Source organism: Lingula anatina, chromosome 2, assembly GCF_051362555.1.
Source record: "Lingula anatina isolate TDL-2025a chromosome 2, LinAna3.0, whole genome shotgun sequence".
NCBI classification, from domain to species: domain Eukaryota; kingdom Metazoa; phylum Brachiopoda; class Lingulata; order Lingulida; family Lingulidae; genus Lingula; species Lingula anatina.
Genome location: NC_141768.1, coordinates 3686474 through 3702240, shown reverse-complemented (window position 1 = coordinate 3702240; position 15767 = coordinate 3686474). Strand labels below are relative to the sequence as shown.

The 15767-nt window shown below is 38.4% G+C and overlaps 2 protein-coding genes and 1 long non-coding RNA gene across 3 annotated transcripts; 2 read left to right on the top strand and 1 right to left on the bottom strand.

The window, feature by feature from the left end:
- Positions 1-131: 131 nt before the first annotated feature.
- On the top strand, positions 132-4906 carry LOC106160410 (FAS-associated death domain protein). Its single transcript, XM_013537003.3, has 3 exons — positions 132-542; positions 947-988; positions 1378-4906. The coding sequence occupies exons 1-3, from the start codon at positions 239-241 to the stop codon at positions 1632-1634; spliced, it is 603 nt and encodes a 200-aa protein (XP_013392457.2). The 5' UTR covers positions 132-238; the 3' UTR covers positions 1635-4906.
- LOC106172008 (uncharacterized) lies at positions 3051-5640 on the bottom strand. The gene is made up of 4 exons (XR_015333282.1): positions 4615-5640; positions 4280-4373; positions 3728-3882; positions 3051-3546 (listed from the first exon to the last, which is right to left on the bottom strand). It is a non-coding gene; the product is annotated as an uncharacterized LOC106172008 (long non-coding RNA).
- A 5168-nt stretch (positions 5641-10808) lies between these two features.
- LOC106160425 (uncharacterized) lies at positions 10809-14110 on the top strand. Its single transcript, XM_013537031.2, has 5 exons — positions 10809-10956; positions 11098-11263; positions 11643-11867; positions 12209-12391; positions 12801-14110. Exons 1-5 carry the CDS (start codon positions 10923-10925, stop codon positions 13993-13995), a joined length of 1803 nt encoding a protein of 600 aa, XP_013392485.2. The 5' UTR covers positions 10809-10922; the 3' UTR covers positions 13996-14110.
- Positions 14111-15767: the final 1657 nt, after the last annotated feature.

Here is a 15767-nt window from a genome sequence, read left to right as displayed (position 1 = left end):
GATGTCCGAACTTTTTAAGTTCAGTTTTGCTTTTTAAAAATACGTTCTGCTTTAAAAGTGAGGGGTTTTTTTACCATAGAGTATATCTGTCTAGGTTGGTTTGATAAATTTGGGTTTTCCTGGACCGTGACGTCACATGTAGGGAATCCCCTTTCCCCCATCTTGTCGCCATTTTTTCGTTCCTTCCGTAGTTATGTATTGTGCGTGTCCAGTGTGCTATTAAGTCGGAGACCTGGAAATGGATGCTAAAAACATTAACTTTAGGAAATGCTTGGTAGACATAGCCAAGGGAATGAGAGGAGATGATCTAGAAGCTATGAAATATATGTGTAAAGACTTAATTCCGCGTAGGAGATTGGAAGATATTGAAAGTGGAACAGATCTTTGGGAAGCTTTGGAGGAACGAGGGGTGTTGGCTGCAGACGATACAGCATTTCTGAACACCCTGCTAAGTTCGGCAACAGAAAATAGAACAGACTTAGCCAAAATACTAGAAAAATATGAAAGACAGTTTGGTCAAAATGGAATTGGGTCCCATTCAGGTAAATTGGTGATCTGTTCTTCCAAGGTTTAAAAATTCAATTTTTAAAGCACTTTTATTAGTGGGTCTTGATTCTAGAATAAAAGAAAAAATAACAGAAATTATTTGTTAAAATGAACCTTAATATTTGGGCAAATATGTCAGCCAACATAGGGGGTATTACTTTAATTAAAAGCAATTATAGATCTAATTTAATTTGGCTTGCTAGTATGTACATGTGAAGTGATGAATAGCATTCATAGATTTCAGTAGCTGTATATCATGCTTGTTTGATTGCCTGTCAGACTACTTTTATTATGTTTATTTAAGTTCACAAGAATGTTTAGGTTTGATATGCTTTTGGTTTGTCTGTTCTTTTAAAAACTTGATATATACAGAACTATATTTAATCATTTCAATTCTCAGAATCAGGAAGAGTTCAAAAAGAAGAGGAATTTGTTGGAGAAGGTAAAATATTGTAGAAAAAGATCCCCATCCCTGACCCTTCCCAATCCAGTAAATCATATGCCCACATGAAAATGACTTGATACAAAGAATAGACAGTGACCGTACACCTCATTTAACCCTACTATGCCTCTGATATATAACTATATATAAGGTCTCAGGTTGAGACTGCAGGGACAGTCAGTTGCTAAATGTTAGTTTCACAGTTATTCATATTTCTCTTAAATATCATAGTTTCGGAAATTTGTAGTAGCATTGTAAGGTTTTGTAGAGCTCTTGTGAACACCCAAGTCAAGTGAAAACTTAATTATTATATTCATTTAAGAAAAATTTGCATTATATAGTCAATGAAAAATTGCCTTTAGTAATCTGTTTAGTAATTGTTATTTCAGATTTATCCAAGGAGTTTGATTATGTTGTGGATCATATTGGCCGTCACTGGCGCACCCTGGCGAGAAAACTGCAACTCACAGAAACTGACATTGACTGTATCATAGAGGAGAATTCAAGAAATTTGAAGGAACAGAGTAGAAAATCTCTCATACAGTGGAAAAAGGAATATAGAGAAGAAGCAACAAAGAGAGCATTGGTGGAAGCTTTGAAACAATGTGAATTGAATGATACTGCATATCATGTTCAAAATATGTAAATTTGTCCAGATAGTCACAAAATATTTGTGTAATATAAGAAAAGGATGATGAAATGGGAAAGACCTTTTAATCCAATGTTATTTCCACTTAACTTTTGAAGGGACTCCGAATGCACAACCCTCTTCAAAACTCAGTATGAGTGGAAGTGATCAAAACATGCTGAACCTAGAATGCCATCTCTTCATATTTCCCCTTGAGTTTATACCCTCTACCAGGGCCACAGATTGATTTTTCACTAGGTATTAAGTGTGTGTCCATGATAAGACCAGTCAGAGGGTGGCAAGGTGGGGGTCAACAGATTTCAACCAAATTCATATTATTGTTGCATATATAGGAGATATTAAGATTGAAGGCAACAATCCCAAAAGAAATCATTGGATATAATTATAATATGATATTATATGTTTTGGCCATTTTTGGCTTAATTTTCAGCTTCGGTCAATAAAGCCACTTCATAAGCAAATATGTCAAAACTGACGACTTTTTAAAATTAATTGAAAATTTACCTATTTAAACCAGCCATTTGCCATTGAGAATATGTTACTAAATTTCAGTTTAACCCACAAACTAACGAGCCACGCCCATTTTTATGACCCCACCCCCCAAACTCACTTTTCTACCAAGCAATGTTCAAGCATTCATATCTCTCTTTTTGCAGGCTTGACAGCCATAAAATTTTATAGGGATCCTAAGCATATATTGGTCTAATCATACAAAATTCAAAAAGTGTGTTAAACACAACAGAAGATATTGAAAAAGTGCCTCAAACTTAAGCAATTTTAGCAGAAAACCAAACGGCCGAAATCAAGATATCAGTACATTTTGAGATAAAATTCCTTCCAATAATCAAATTTAATCAAAGACCCACAGCCAGGAATTCAAACTATGCTTTGATAAGGGCAAATCTATCCAATTTTTATAAATACAAAATGGCTGCCATCAAATCTGTCCCAAAAATACAGTTACCCTAATTCCTCAAAATAATCAAGAGGCCCATTTTTGCAGGTTTTTTATTTTGAGATCTGTAATACAGGATTGCTCAAATAATATTCTTTTCAAACAGAGCCATACAACTTCTGAATAAATTTAAATTACAAGTTATCCCCCCCCCTCCATTTAATAAGTTATTACTGTGCATATCCAGTGTCATCAGCATTGTGTATATACCTTATTTTCAGGGAGCAATAGAGAAAAAAAAAATTACAAATGATTTTTCTAAAGGTAAAAGGGAATGACTGTCTCATTTTATCAGTTTTCTCAAGTGCAACACTAATTAATCCACTTGAAATGATTTATATTGCATTTTTCAACCATTCTTTTTCCTTTCTAATGATTCATAGGCTTTGTAAATACATGTGATATCTTGATATCTATATTCTTTATCTATAAAGAAAATTAAAACAGAGTCAGCAACATACAATGACAGGAGGAGTACTTTATTTTCATATTATCAATTGGACAGTAAAAGAACAAAGCAGTTACTTTTTACAGGAGTGAAATCAAGTTATGAATCTCCAAGGTTCCTATATCACGGCCATCTTTTCCATATACTGAACACAACAGTGATGGGTAGTGTTCCACAGATTTTAATCTTATAACTGATTGATCCCCAAGTTTCTTCTTCTGGTTGAGAGATCCAGGGTCTCCTACAGTAATGATAATTCAGTAATCTTAGAATAAGTGTGGTAACTTGAAGCAACATGCCACTATAGTTTAGTGTGACTGAACTGTCAATTGTCAATATTTGTAAATTCAATGGCGCCAATCCTCCTTTCCTACAAAACTGAATGAGATTGCCAAGACAAAGATGCACATTTGTCATGGGGGATTGTCCCAAGGTGGCTCCTCCAAGTCCAATAGAGGTTTGCCAGGATATCCACTACTGTGTCTACCTGAAGATGGCAGGACAGGCTGTCAAAAGAAAATGTATTAAACATATTTTAAACTCATGTTAATTGCTGTATAAGAACAATTACTAAATAATATTCTGATCAAACATATTGCATAAATGTAAAAAAAAAAATCAAATATGCATGACTGTAGCTACCAGAATTTCATGATATAAAAAGAAACAAATGAAAAAAAGGTAAACCTTTTTTCTTCTCCGTGGAAGTGTTCCAGGCATTACAAAGTTGGTGCTCACATCTGAATCTGATGAATTTGCCTGTGCAATTTCAGGTGACTTTTCTATTATTGTCTGTAAGATTGTCCAGGTCAAGGTTCACATACAGGCCTAGGATGTAAATTCTGAAAAATAAACATAACATCAATAAATGCTTTACAACAACAGAGGCTTACTGTGTTCAGAATAGAAACTATCGTAGCAGGATCAATCTATCTCAGCGGAGTATCACACTCGGGCTCAGTCGTTGTAATCAGCTTAATTGTCTGGCACGCCCCCTTGCAAAGCAACATGAACAACATAATGGACCGCAAAGTTTTCCTGATTTTACATAAGTACCTTTAGTTACAAGTGTCCTGTGTAATATATGTAAGTCTTGAAAATTGAAGCACAGGCGGTTAACTTCAACTTCATTGTAAACACACAAATCTGCAAAGTGAATATAAAACTAAAATGTAAAAAACTGGCACAAGTAACATCCCCTAAAATGCCAAAACTTGAAACTGAATGTGTGTTACATACCTTTGATTCTGGGTAAGAAATTTCTTATGAAGCTGTCTTCAAGCTCAGCATAGTCCTTAACTGTTTGTGTTATGATAACACATGTAACAAAGCCCTAAAATTTAATGCAAAAATATACTTCATAAGTTAGATACACAGTTAATTCTTTTCAGCATACATGTTTACCATGAAACACAAATCAAGTAAAACTCTGTGAATTGAAATATACCAGTATGTCTTTAAAATTTGCTTATATTCTTTATATTACTGAATAATATTCAAACGTATTATTTAAACTGGTTTGAGTTTTTAGTGTATCTGATTCTAGTATATGTATGCCACCACTGATCACTTACCTTACAACAAACATCCAGAGCTAAATCGATGAGATGGATATATTGAGGAACCCAAGCCTGACAACAGTCTGAAGTGGTTCAACCAAAAAATGCACATTCTAAGGACGACCAGCTGCTATGGTCATTTCTTGTTATATTCTGGTGCACACCAATCCTTCTGAGATGTACTTAAGCATCTCTAGTGCGTGTTCTTCATAAATTTAAGAAAGTATTATGTTTTAACACTGTGAAGACGATGTGCTTTGCTCCACAGCTGCTCCGGTGATAATCCTAGTACCCGCCATGTTGAAAATAGGTCACAGAGTTAGCATCGTTATTTTACATTTAGTTTCTACAACATAAACAAATTTAAAAAATGCATTTTCGCTTCATAAGTTCGTCTGCAGGGCAAACATAATTATTTTAAGGGCTTTTCACAAACCTATACATGGTTTTGACTTATTTATTTAGTTGAAGAAACAGTTTAGCATTTAAGTAGTATAAAAATATTCGTTTTTAGGCCCTTTTTAAAATTGTTGTAGTTCTTATTTTACAAGGTTTAACACAGATTTTATTTTACAAAATTTATTTTTCAACCCTTTTCTATCAGCACATACCAAAATTATATGGATAAAACCTGCAAAAAAGAAGTTGTGTGCATTTAAAGAAGGGGAGGGGGTCAAGCATACGGAAAACATGCCTTATTAGAATCAACCTTGTGTGGTCATGACAGTGCCTTTTCAAAAAATCTGTACTGGGTATTAAAGGTCTTTCCTTAACCTATCATGTGGCTTACCTTAATAATTCCTTATGCTGTACATGATTTTTTAAAAGAATATTTAAAATTATAACTTTTCAAGAGCTAAAAAGTGCTATATTTTGGCAAAATTGCCAATAAAAGATCTGCCCCCATATCTCTAAAACTAATGATCCAAAATAAGAAAGCCAGTGGCTCACAATATCTTTTATGTTGATGGTTTACCACACCAAAAATTATTAAAATCTGCTGACCCCCACCTTGCCACCTCCTGACTGATCTGTCTGGCTTTCTCATGGACGCGCTCTTAATGGATATGTCTCTGGTTAAATAGATGGCTAATCTCTGCACTGTGACCCTGTTCTGAAATCTCAAGGATGATTACATGGCTTGTAATCGTTTGCATAACTACTCAGGCACGGTCACTTAGCAAGTCCCTGCCAAGTCCCCTTGACAGTAATAAGATAGTTAATTGCTCATCTGTGACAATAAAACAGCCCTTTAGCAGACAGACAAGACAGGTCAGGTTGAGTAACAAGCGTTAATTACATTGGCGCAGAGCGAGTACAAAGCCTTTTGCACACGGACAGAGTTAATTGTTTCCTCCTGGCCTAACGTAACAGGGTCGCCTCAGCAAATATATAGCAAATAATAACTGCAGCCCTGGTAGAGGGTATTGAGTTTATGAGTGTGCTTAAGTTGAGGACCACAGTTTCATGGTCAGTGTTGTTGCCTTTTGAACACTTTATTAGAAGACAAAGTATCAAATTTTGGAAGCATAAGAAATCTTTTTTTTTTTACCATTGAACTACATATATGTGACGTGTTGTTCAGGCTCACCTGAGCTATGTTAACTATGATGCCTCAGATAATCATAATGTCACATGGAACAGAAAGTGAATAGAAACTGCCTGGCTCTAGCTCATTTAAAACGTACTCTCAATGCAAAAAAAAAAAAAAAAAGAAATGGAATTCTAAGAACACATATTTAATCCCATGTTAAGAGTCAGAGATGAGGTATTCTGCCATGTCAAACATATTTTACATGGTTATTTTGTTCTTGGCCAACATGCATTAAAAAGTAGACCATGTCAAATATATTTTACATGGTTATTTTGTTCTTGGCCAACATGCATTAAAAAGTAGACATTCAGTTATCAGTTGGTCAATATTTTCATGAAGTTATTAAGAAACTTGAAATATGTGCCTATTTTAAGGTGAAATGTAATGAAAATATATTCCCTTGCCTAAATAGTAAATTTAATGAATTTATCAGTCTTCTGTCTTTTTATTCTTTTCTTAGTATAAGGATTGACTATCAAACGAGAAAGGGCTTTTGAGCCCTAATACTCAACAATTACCAACTCCACATTTTAGTTTACAAGAATGTGTAGGCTTTGCATGTTTTTGGTTTGTGTGTCTTTTCACACACTCCATATACAGATCTATATTTAGACATTTCAATTCCATAATTTGTGTTCCCTTTAAAATTAATATGATGTCTGCACCTGAGGGATGATCGGGAGTGCGCAAAGGAGAGAAGAATTAATTCCCTAACCTAGAACAATGTCCCAGAAAACAGACTTGTAACCCTTTGTAGGGGACCGTGTTATGCCCTGCACAGGTTCTATCTGAAATACCGCTTGACACCGAGGCATGGGGCAGGGTATATAACAACCAGGGGTGGAATCTTCTCAGACTTTTATTCGCCTGTCTCATGTCACTTTTTCTCCAGCCTCTATCTTTATGTACCTTTACTTATACATGCAGTCACATAGTATTGCCTTCACAGCCAGATGAGTCACTCAAGTCAAATTATGCTTATTGATACAGAAGAATTAGATGCTAAATGGCTTCCAGATACAGGTTGATACTGATACCTATATTGATTAAACCAGGTGAATCGTATAGTTTCAGGGTAGAGAACCATTGCCAAATAAGTTTGAGGTGGATGGTCTCCTTAATTAATTCCATGGCTTCTTATTGAATTGAATAACCTTGTTTGATTCGATGCAACTTATACTGGGCCTGTAGACTGATAACATATGTATAAATCCTGGTGACACATTTGACTTACTCAACAAAAAAAAAATGCATTCATGGCACATAATATTGTAGAGCATCTTTCTAATAAACTTCAGGAAATTAAATTGAATGGAATAGAATTCATCAGTTCCCAATCCAATGAAAACTGGAAAACTGAAAATTCATTTACGACATTAGATAAAAATTATGATAGCTCTAATAACGAACCCAGACACCTTGTAGGAGGCATGTCGCCCCGTCTACATGAGAAAATTGCAGAACGCAATAGATACACGCACTAATAGACACGTTAGTTCGAAAAGTGAATTCTGGTGCTACATACAACTGTATGGATTTGGTGACATTGGCGTTGTCTTTTCAATTTTATAGCCATTTTCTACTTCTTTGGAAATCAATGCGGAACGTCGTATTTAGGGTTGCATGTTCCGAATAAATGGTATAAAATGGATACATTTGCCGGTATTTTGGCTTTTCTGTACCCTGTAAGACGTGCTGGAATAAAAAAGCACAGTTTCACGGTTTAAAGTTGTCATGTGATGATTTATGAACAAAAACGATCTTTTAGGGCTAACATTTTGGCTAAGATAGTACATATATATATATATTGAGACAAAAATGTACGCTAGATGGTTCACTCAGCTTCGGTTGTTTCAAAATGTAAACAGTTAAGCATATAAAATAGGATATGCACGTTTGTTGAGAAATATCAAACACTAAGTTCACTTGATGAGCGAAACCTTTTTTTTTTGCAAAAGACCACATGTCAGTGAAAGTGCCAAGGCATGGTAAAACTGGTAACCCCCCCCCCCCCCCCCTCACCGCACTGAAGTTGGCACTGCACACCGTTCTGTCGGGCACTTGAAAACAATTTTTTTCACGACCCGCCCCCTTCCTCCTTCTAGGTCCCAGGTGCTTTACCTCTCTCAAACCCGCTAACGCCTAATGAGAAAGTGAGGCAGTGTCCACCTACATAAGGATTAGAAAAGAACCCTGACCTCCAGAATCTTAATCTTCCTTGTACATAGAAACGAACTTTAATGCCCACCTTAAATTGCCCACGCCAACCGACCGTATTATGATATACACCACTGGAGGACATTGTCCTTGCTCGTCCGCACTTGGTCATCCTGAGTTTGAGAGAGAGCTCAGAGTGCTGGGATCACCCCTATTAAAGTGTTACACCCCATTTCCATAGATTAGATCGACCTACTTTAGATCGACCTAACTCCCTGGGGGTTCACGCTAAATAGCTGTCAGCCGGGCGGACACGAAAGTTAATTACCTCTTACAGCTTGTAGTAGGCGGGGACGGACACTTAAGGGGGATTATCTGACAGTAATCTAGTGAGACTCCCCGCGGTGATAGATCGATCTAAAGTTGTGGGAATAGACCCATAGAGGTTAGGCTCAAATAGTCTTTGAAATTCAGGGTGCGCATGGTAAAATGGATATCATACTCATTTACTGATTTTCTTTTCTATAACGTACTCTTTTGATGATAACAGTAGATGCGTTTTTTACATTTGTAATTGAGTGAGGTGTCAATCTCTATAATATCAATCAGCCGACAGTGACCAACAGCTCCCCCCCCTCTTTCCACCACCACTAGTGAGTGAGCAATCACCTCAGCTAAATTAACTCGTGTAAATTCTACGTGTGTTTTTTAATACAAAAAATAAACTGTTCATAAACTGCCCGTTATATTCTACGTAATTTTAATCTACATGTGCAGTTGGTAGATTTTGTAAAAGACAAGGTTATTTATAATGCATTTTTTTGGAAAGAAATGTTTTTAATAACAATCATTTTTTCTTTTCTTATTCTTCGATACATACAAGGTAAAGTGCACGTGGTTATCCCATCTAGTTATAATAAAATGACGGAATGGATATAATGCATTTAATTTTCGAACAAAGAGTATTTTCAGGTATTAACAGCAAAAAGCAGCAAAAAGCAGCAAAGTTTTTATACTGTTTGAACATTGCAAGGAAGCGAGTAAAATCTCAGAAAATATCTAGAATGTTTATTTTAAATAACTCAATAAATAGTTAACGTCTACTTTGGCGGTTTATACCGGGTTTTTACAAAATGAAAAAAAATTCGTTCTGTCTTTTGGCGCAGGTCATCATTTTTAGTTGTTTGATGTTTTTGTAATATTTAAGCCATTCGTAAAATTTTCAATTCATTTACATCCATGATTAGTTAGACGATATGGTGACAGGGCACAGTTTAAAAGTTTTACACATAACGCGGCAAAACTGTTTTCTCTTCCAGAGTAGTTTTCAAAACCTTCGTTACCAGGCATTGTAAAAAATAAACTTGAGGTTGAGGAAAAATGTGTCATTAAAATAAACGTGCCTCTCGTAATACCCCTTTAGCACAGTGTAATTTTTGTTAGTATTAATAACGTGCAGATTTTACCCAAAAGGGTTTTTATTTTTAAAACCTTCTTTACTAAAACAGCTGAATCCTTCGTTATGAAATATGAAAACTGCCCCTTACTAGCAAGGTATGGATTTTTAAATTTTCCACGATTTACACAAAAAGCTAGATTTATCACTTTCTGTCACCAGAGCTTTAAATAAGGTAGAATTGGATAATTCTTTCACTTCATTTTTTCACTTTTCTGTTCTTCAAAGGGACCTATTTTATAATTAATAAGTAATGACCTTTATAGCTTCTACTTACAAAACTTTTAGTTAACTCGGTACCGTCTGGTGCTTTACATTGACGGACGCCTACATGTTCATCCCAGATGACGATTCTTATGATTTTATCTATGTGTAGGCCTATTTTGCTATGGTCTTAGTTTGTTCCATTTTGATGAAGATAAACAACAGGTGGCATGCCTATTTCAATTAAACTAATAAACTGGATTTTAACAATGTTTACGATATTTTTCATATAAGGACAAAGATTAAATTGAAACATTCTCTCTAATAACAAGTTTTTCTTCTTGATTAATTTTTGGTATTATCGTCCCATAAGCAAATTTCAGAATTCATATTCGCACAAAGTCGCAATTTTTCTACTTGTTTGGTTTTTGAAAATGATAATGTCTTTTAAGTGATGTCTCGTTTGGATTTTTCGAATTTCAAACATCCATTCGACTGAAAAAAAAAGCGAAAATATAGAATAATTCTAAGGCATGCGCTTTCAATTGCAATGAAGGAATTTGTAAAAAAGAAAAAGAAATGTCATAAATATGCTATTTCCTATAAACCTTTCAATATGATAGGATGTTGGGTTGGTTTCTTATACAAAAAGTTGATATTTTTAAAGCACACATATTATAACCACGAGCACAGCATTGCACAACTTACACACGTACACCAGACCATGAGAATATCGCCAAACGCTTCAGCGTTTAATCACAGACCCCGAGACCTGCACCCACTCCCCATAACATCGATATCCTGTTGATTTGGCAGAGCACCTGTTCAGGTCTCCATCGCTCTGTGTATAAATACTGCTCCAGAATACAGGCTTCTTCAGTCGTTGACTCCAGTGGGATACAAGCAACAACTATGAAGATCTTGATCGTCTGCCTTTTTGCTGTTGGTAAGTTACAAGGGCTGCCATGCAAAAAGTCGCCTTGTAATGAAAAAAGGGCAGTTTTCTTTATCCAATATAATATCTAACTTGTTCATTTTCTTTTTTGCCATTTTCAATTAAGTTTGGTCAATTTTTCTCTTCTTTTAGCTGTCGCTGCCAGACCCAGTTGGCACATCAAGCCTCAGGGTTCGGGGGATGATAAGGACGATGACAAATGCAAGCAACTGAAGGCCCTGGACTGCGCCCAAGTCATGGCGCCATGGAACCACGTCAGGAAGTTGTGTGACGTCCAAGGGAACACCTACGCCAACAGGTAAGTCTTTTTTTACCGTTTGTGGTCATCAAACATCCTCTCCAGGGGACTGCACGTTACTCCCCTTGGGCAAAGAATCATGTACGTCCTTGCCAGGGTTAAATTTATCAGAAATATAAGTCTGGTAATTATTTTGTTTTTTATTCAGCCTAGTATGATTCATTAAAAATAACGTACTCTTTTTTGGCCATTTACTTAACCCCAAAGTTCACAAATGTTAATTGGCCCGTTACCAAAAATAATTCAGCCATTGGCCTCACAGATAGATGTAACACCCATTAGATGCACAAGCCAACGCTCTCTCGAGGCTGGAACTTCACTAGTGTGAGCTGAGCTTGGTGTTTAAAGCTGGGCAGATTATTTTCTTATTTTTTTTCAGGTGCGAGTTCTTCAAGGCGCAATGCGACAACCCAGACCTGAAGCTGACGCGTTGCGACCGCCCTGACAAACTGAAGCCCGATGTCGAGACCTTGGCAGGTTCTGGTGAACCAGAAAAACCAGAAGACAAGTGCGAGGAGGTGAAGGACATGGACTGCTCTGTCATCGCACGCTGGAACCACAAGGGAACCTACTGTGACAGCAAGGGTAACAAGTACTCCAACAGGTGCGTGAGATGGCCATCACTTTTATTAAATTTATTAATCCATCAAGTGATATATCTGTCTATCAATCCGCTGTTTATTTTTCAATTTTTTTCTCTGTCAATTATCTATCTAGTTATTAAATTCATTTCAGTTATCCAATATACTGTATGTTTTCTTGTAAATTACACGTCTGAAATCCATTAATTTTTTCCATGGCAAAAATGTAGCTCACCTTCTATCACCATTGACCTTAATTCCTTGCTTGACTAACTTTCTTTATGGATGGACATAAGACGTAAGAGAAATTGATCTGAAATGATCCATATAACGAATGAAAACAGCAACCACCATCCCTTTACAGATGCGAGTTCGAAAAAGCCCGCTGCGCCGACCCTGAGCTGACCCCCAAGAAGTGCCGTATGGTCACCCGTGACCGCCCTAGCAGCCGCGTGGACGAGGAGTGCAAGCAGGCGGAAACAGTTGACTGCTCTCTCTTGAAGGAGCACGTTGTCTGTGACGACAAGGGCAATGAGTACCCCAACAGGTGAGACATAATATCATGCACACCATACACTTATTTTAATTTGCATTTCTTTGTCTCTGTAAAAGAAGCTTTTTTTTTCGACAACTTTCCGAATCCAAATGCAAGTCAAATCAGAAGTTTTTGGATAAAATGATGTCGTGGTTCTAGTTTTAGTAAGATGTTTATGGAACAGTCAGTTTTTCTGAGACAGTAAAAAGGCACGAAACCTGTTCATCAGAGATGTTGTTCCATAATTGTTACCCCTTCCCCAACCCAACACCTCCCCCTTAGCCATCTTGATTAATTAAGAAGATGGAGAGCTATATCAACTGCAATGTTTTCGTGTGTGTCCTTATTGGCTTCAACTATAATAGATTAGTAGCTGGACAAGGCATGATAACAGTGCACTCACTATATCTTTTTCTTCCAGATGCTACCTGTTCCAAGCGTACTGCAAGGACCGCACCTTGCAAAGGGCACATTGTCCACTCCCAACTGACGAGCCCGGCTCTGGTGACCAGTTTGGAGGAAAACCAGAGAAAGCACAAGGCAAGCCAGACCACGCCGGACGCCCAGACCACGCTCAAGCTGTAGGTCAAGTAGATAAGCAGGACAAAGCAGATAAAGCACAAGGCAAGCCAGACCACGCCGGACGCCCAGACCACGCTCAAGCTGTTGGTCAAGTAGATAAGCAGGACCAAGCAGATAAAGCACAAGGCAAGCCAGACCACGCCGGACGCCCAGACCACGCTCAAGCTGTAGGTCAAGTAGATAAGCAGGACCAAGCAGATAAAGCACAAGGCAAGCCAGACCACGCCGGACGCCCAGACCACGCTCAAGCTGTAGGTCAAGTAGATAAGCAGGACCAAGCAGATAAAGCACAAGGCAAGCCAGACCACGCCGGACGCCCAGACCACGCTCAAGCTGTAGGTCAAGTAGATAAGCAGGACCAAGCAGATAAAGCACAAGGCAAGCCAGACCACGCCGGACGCCCAGACCACGCTCAAGCTGTAGGTCAAGTAGATAAGCAGGACCAAGCAGATAAAGCACAAGGCAAGCCAGACCACGCCGGACGCCCAGACCACGCTCAAGCTGTAGGTCAAGTAGATAAGCAGGACCAAGCAGATAAAGCACAAGGCAAGCCAGACCACGCCGGACGCCCAGACCACGCTCAAGCTGTAGGTCAAGTAGATAAGCAGGACCAAGCAGATAAAGCACAAGGCAAGCCAGACCACGCCGGACGCCCAGACCACGCTCAAGCTGTAGGCCAAGTAGATAAGCAGGACCAAGCAGATAAAGCACAAGGCAAGCCAGACCACGCCGGACGCCCAGACCACGCTCAAGCTGTAGGCCAAGTAGATAAGCAGGACCAAGCAGATAAAGCACAAGGCAAGCCAGACCACGCCGGACGCCCAGACCACGCTCAAGCTGTAGGTCAAGTAGATAAGCAGGACCAAGCAGATAAAGCACAAGGCAAGCCAGACCACGCCGGACGCCCAGACCACGCTCAAGCTGTAGGTCAAGTAAATAAGCAGGACCAAGCAGATAAAGCACAAGGCAAGCCAGACCACGCCGGACGTCCAAGCCACGCCCAAGGTCAACCCCCTGTCCCTCAGCAAGATTGAACGAAAACTGAAAGTCATCTGATTTGATTTTCAATCAGTCATGAACTGTTTTTCTCTTGCTGTGATCAATAAAAGTTCTTGAAACTTAGAAAATAAAACTTTTGCCTTGTAATAATTATACATAATTTTCTTTATAAGATGTAGCAATCATCCTCCTTATGAATGCATTTTGAAACGTAGTGATACTCGGCGGTCTCCATAGGTGATGCCATATTAGATCGTTCTCCCCGCGATAATTAAGGAGAACGGTCTTTGGTAGATCAGGCGGTGATTACATTTTTAGCTTGAAAACCGGCCTTAACTTTTAGGCAAAAATATTAGCCCAAACTTTGATAGTGGTCTACTTTGGGTCAAGATAAATCCACAGTACATGTAGTCCACCTGAATAAAATAAAATTACACCGATATTAACCATGCTCTTCTGATTAAAACCGTGCAAATTCTCAATATTAGTTTAATAAATGTACTACTGATTTATCCGGGGTCAAAGTAGACTTAAGTTAGACGTCTTAAGTTTAGACGAATTTTCGTATTGAGTTATTTTCTGAGACGGCCCATGGGCGCAACCTCTAAAGAAGAAGAATAGACTGCTTCGCGCGCCTCTCTGCTTGAGGTCTGATAAGTGATACATTAATGGGTTGTTGAATTAAATTGCCTAAGAGAGGGAGTATAAAAAAAAAAGAAAAAAAATTATAAATACAAAATTCGTGGCATCGTCGTAAAAGGGGGGGGGGGGGGGCAATATCTACAGTATAAGCTATATGGCTCGAATTTTATTTCGATTCAAATGTTGCGCATCAAAGTTTCCAAAGACGAATCTTTGTTTTGATCCTGCTCATCATTGTTATGGGTGGGTGCTTTTGGCTTTCGATTCTATTGTCTTAACTGTTTTATCAACTCTATAGACGATACCCAGCATCAGTTCTGTTGAAAGGCCTAGATATATGTTTTCACCGTGCTCTTGATGTGTAAGCTCAGGTTATATTGCCATCCGACATTCACAACAGTAACTGGATAGTCTCAAACAACATTATGCTAGCACTTCTTGTCCATTGTGAGTAAAAAGACTAAAATACCACCCTTTTCGAAACGAAAAAGCTACAATTTCGGCAAATAAAATTTGAATGCGCCACCTTACCTGTCCAAAAATGGATTTTTCCACCATATGTAATATTCAGGAAATGTTCAGGCTAGTTGGAGAATGAATCCCCCCTCCCTCCCCCCCCCCCCCCATATATACTATCCCTATTTTTTACCCCCCTCCAATGCCTACCTAGCTGATCTGTGAAGGCATGGCGGGAGATTGTCGCTAGCCGTCAGTATATCCTGGAAGATTTGAAGTAAACAAATGGGGTTTTCACCAGCTTTAGAGCTCTCTGGATGGTCTGAAAACTCCCCTAAAATCAGCATCCTTCTGCCCTTTCCAGTAGCAGGGACGGATCCAGGATTATTTTAAGGGGATTCGGTTTTTAGGAGTGGCAGCCCCCCCCCCCCCCCCCCTTGGCGTGGGGTTTGGTGCCGGCTGAAAGGCCCCGGAAGTTTTTGGTATTTTAAAGGGCGAACGGTGCCATTTGATACGGTTTGGAACCATGATTCAGCTTTCAGCTGGTCAAAATTCTGATTTGAAGAGGAGACGTTGGTGTGATTTTTTTTTAAAATGGAAAGGGGGGGAGGTAGCCCGTATATTGGGATATTTTTAAACCCAGGTACTGAAAATGACTGTCGTATTCAGGTAGGCGTGGCAAGTTTCCAGTGGCACTTGAAACTTGGGG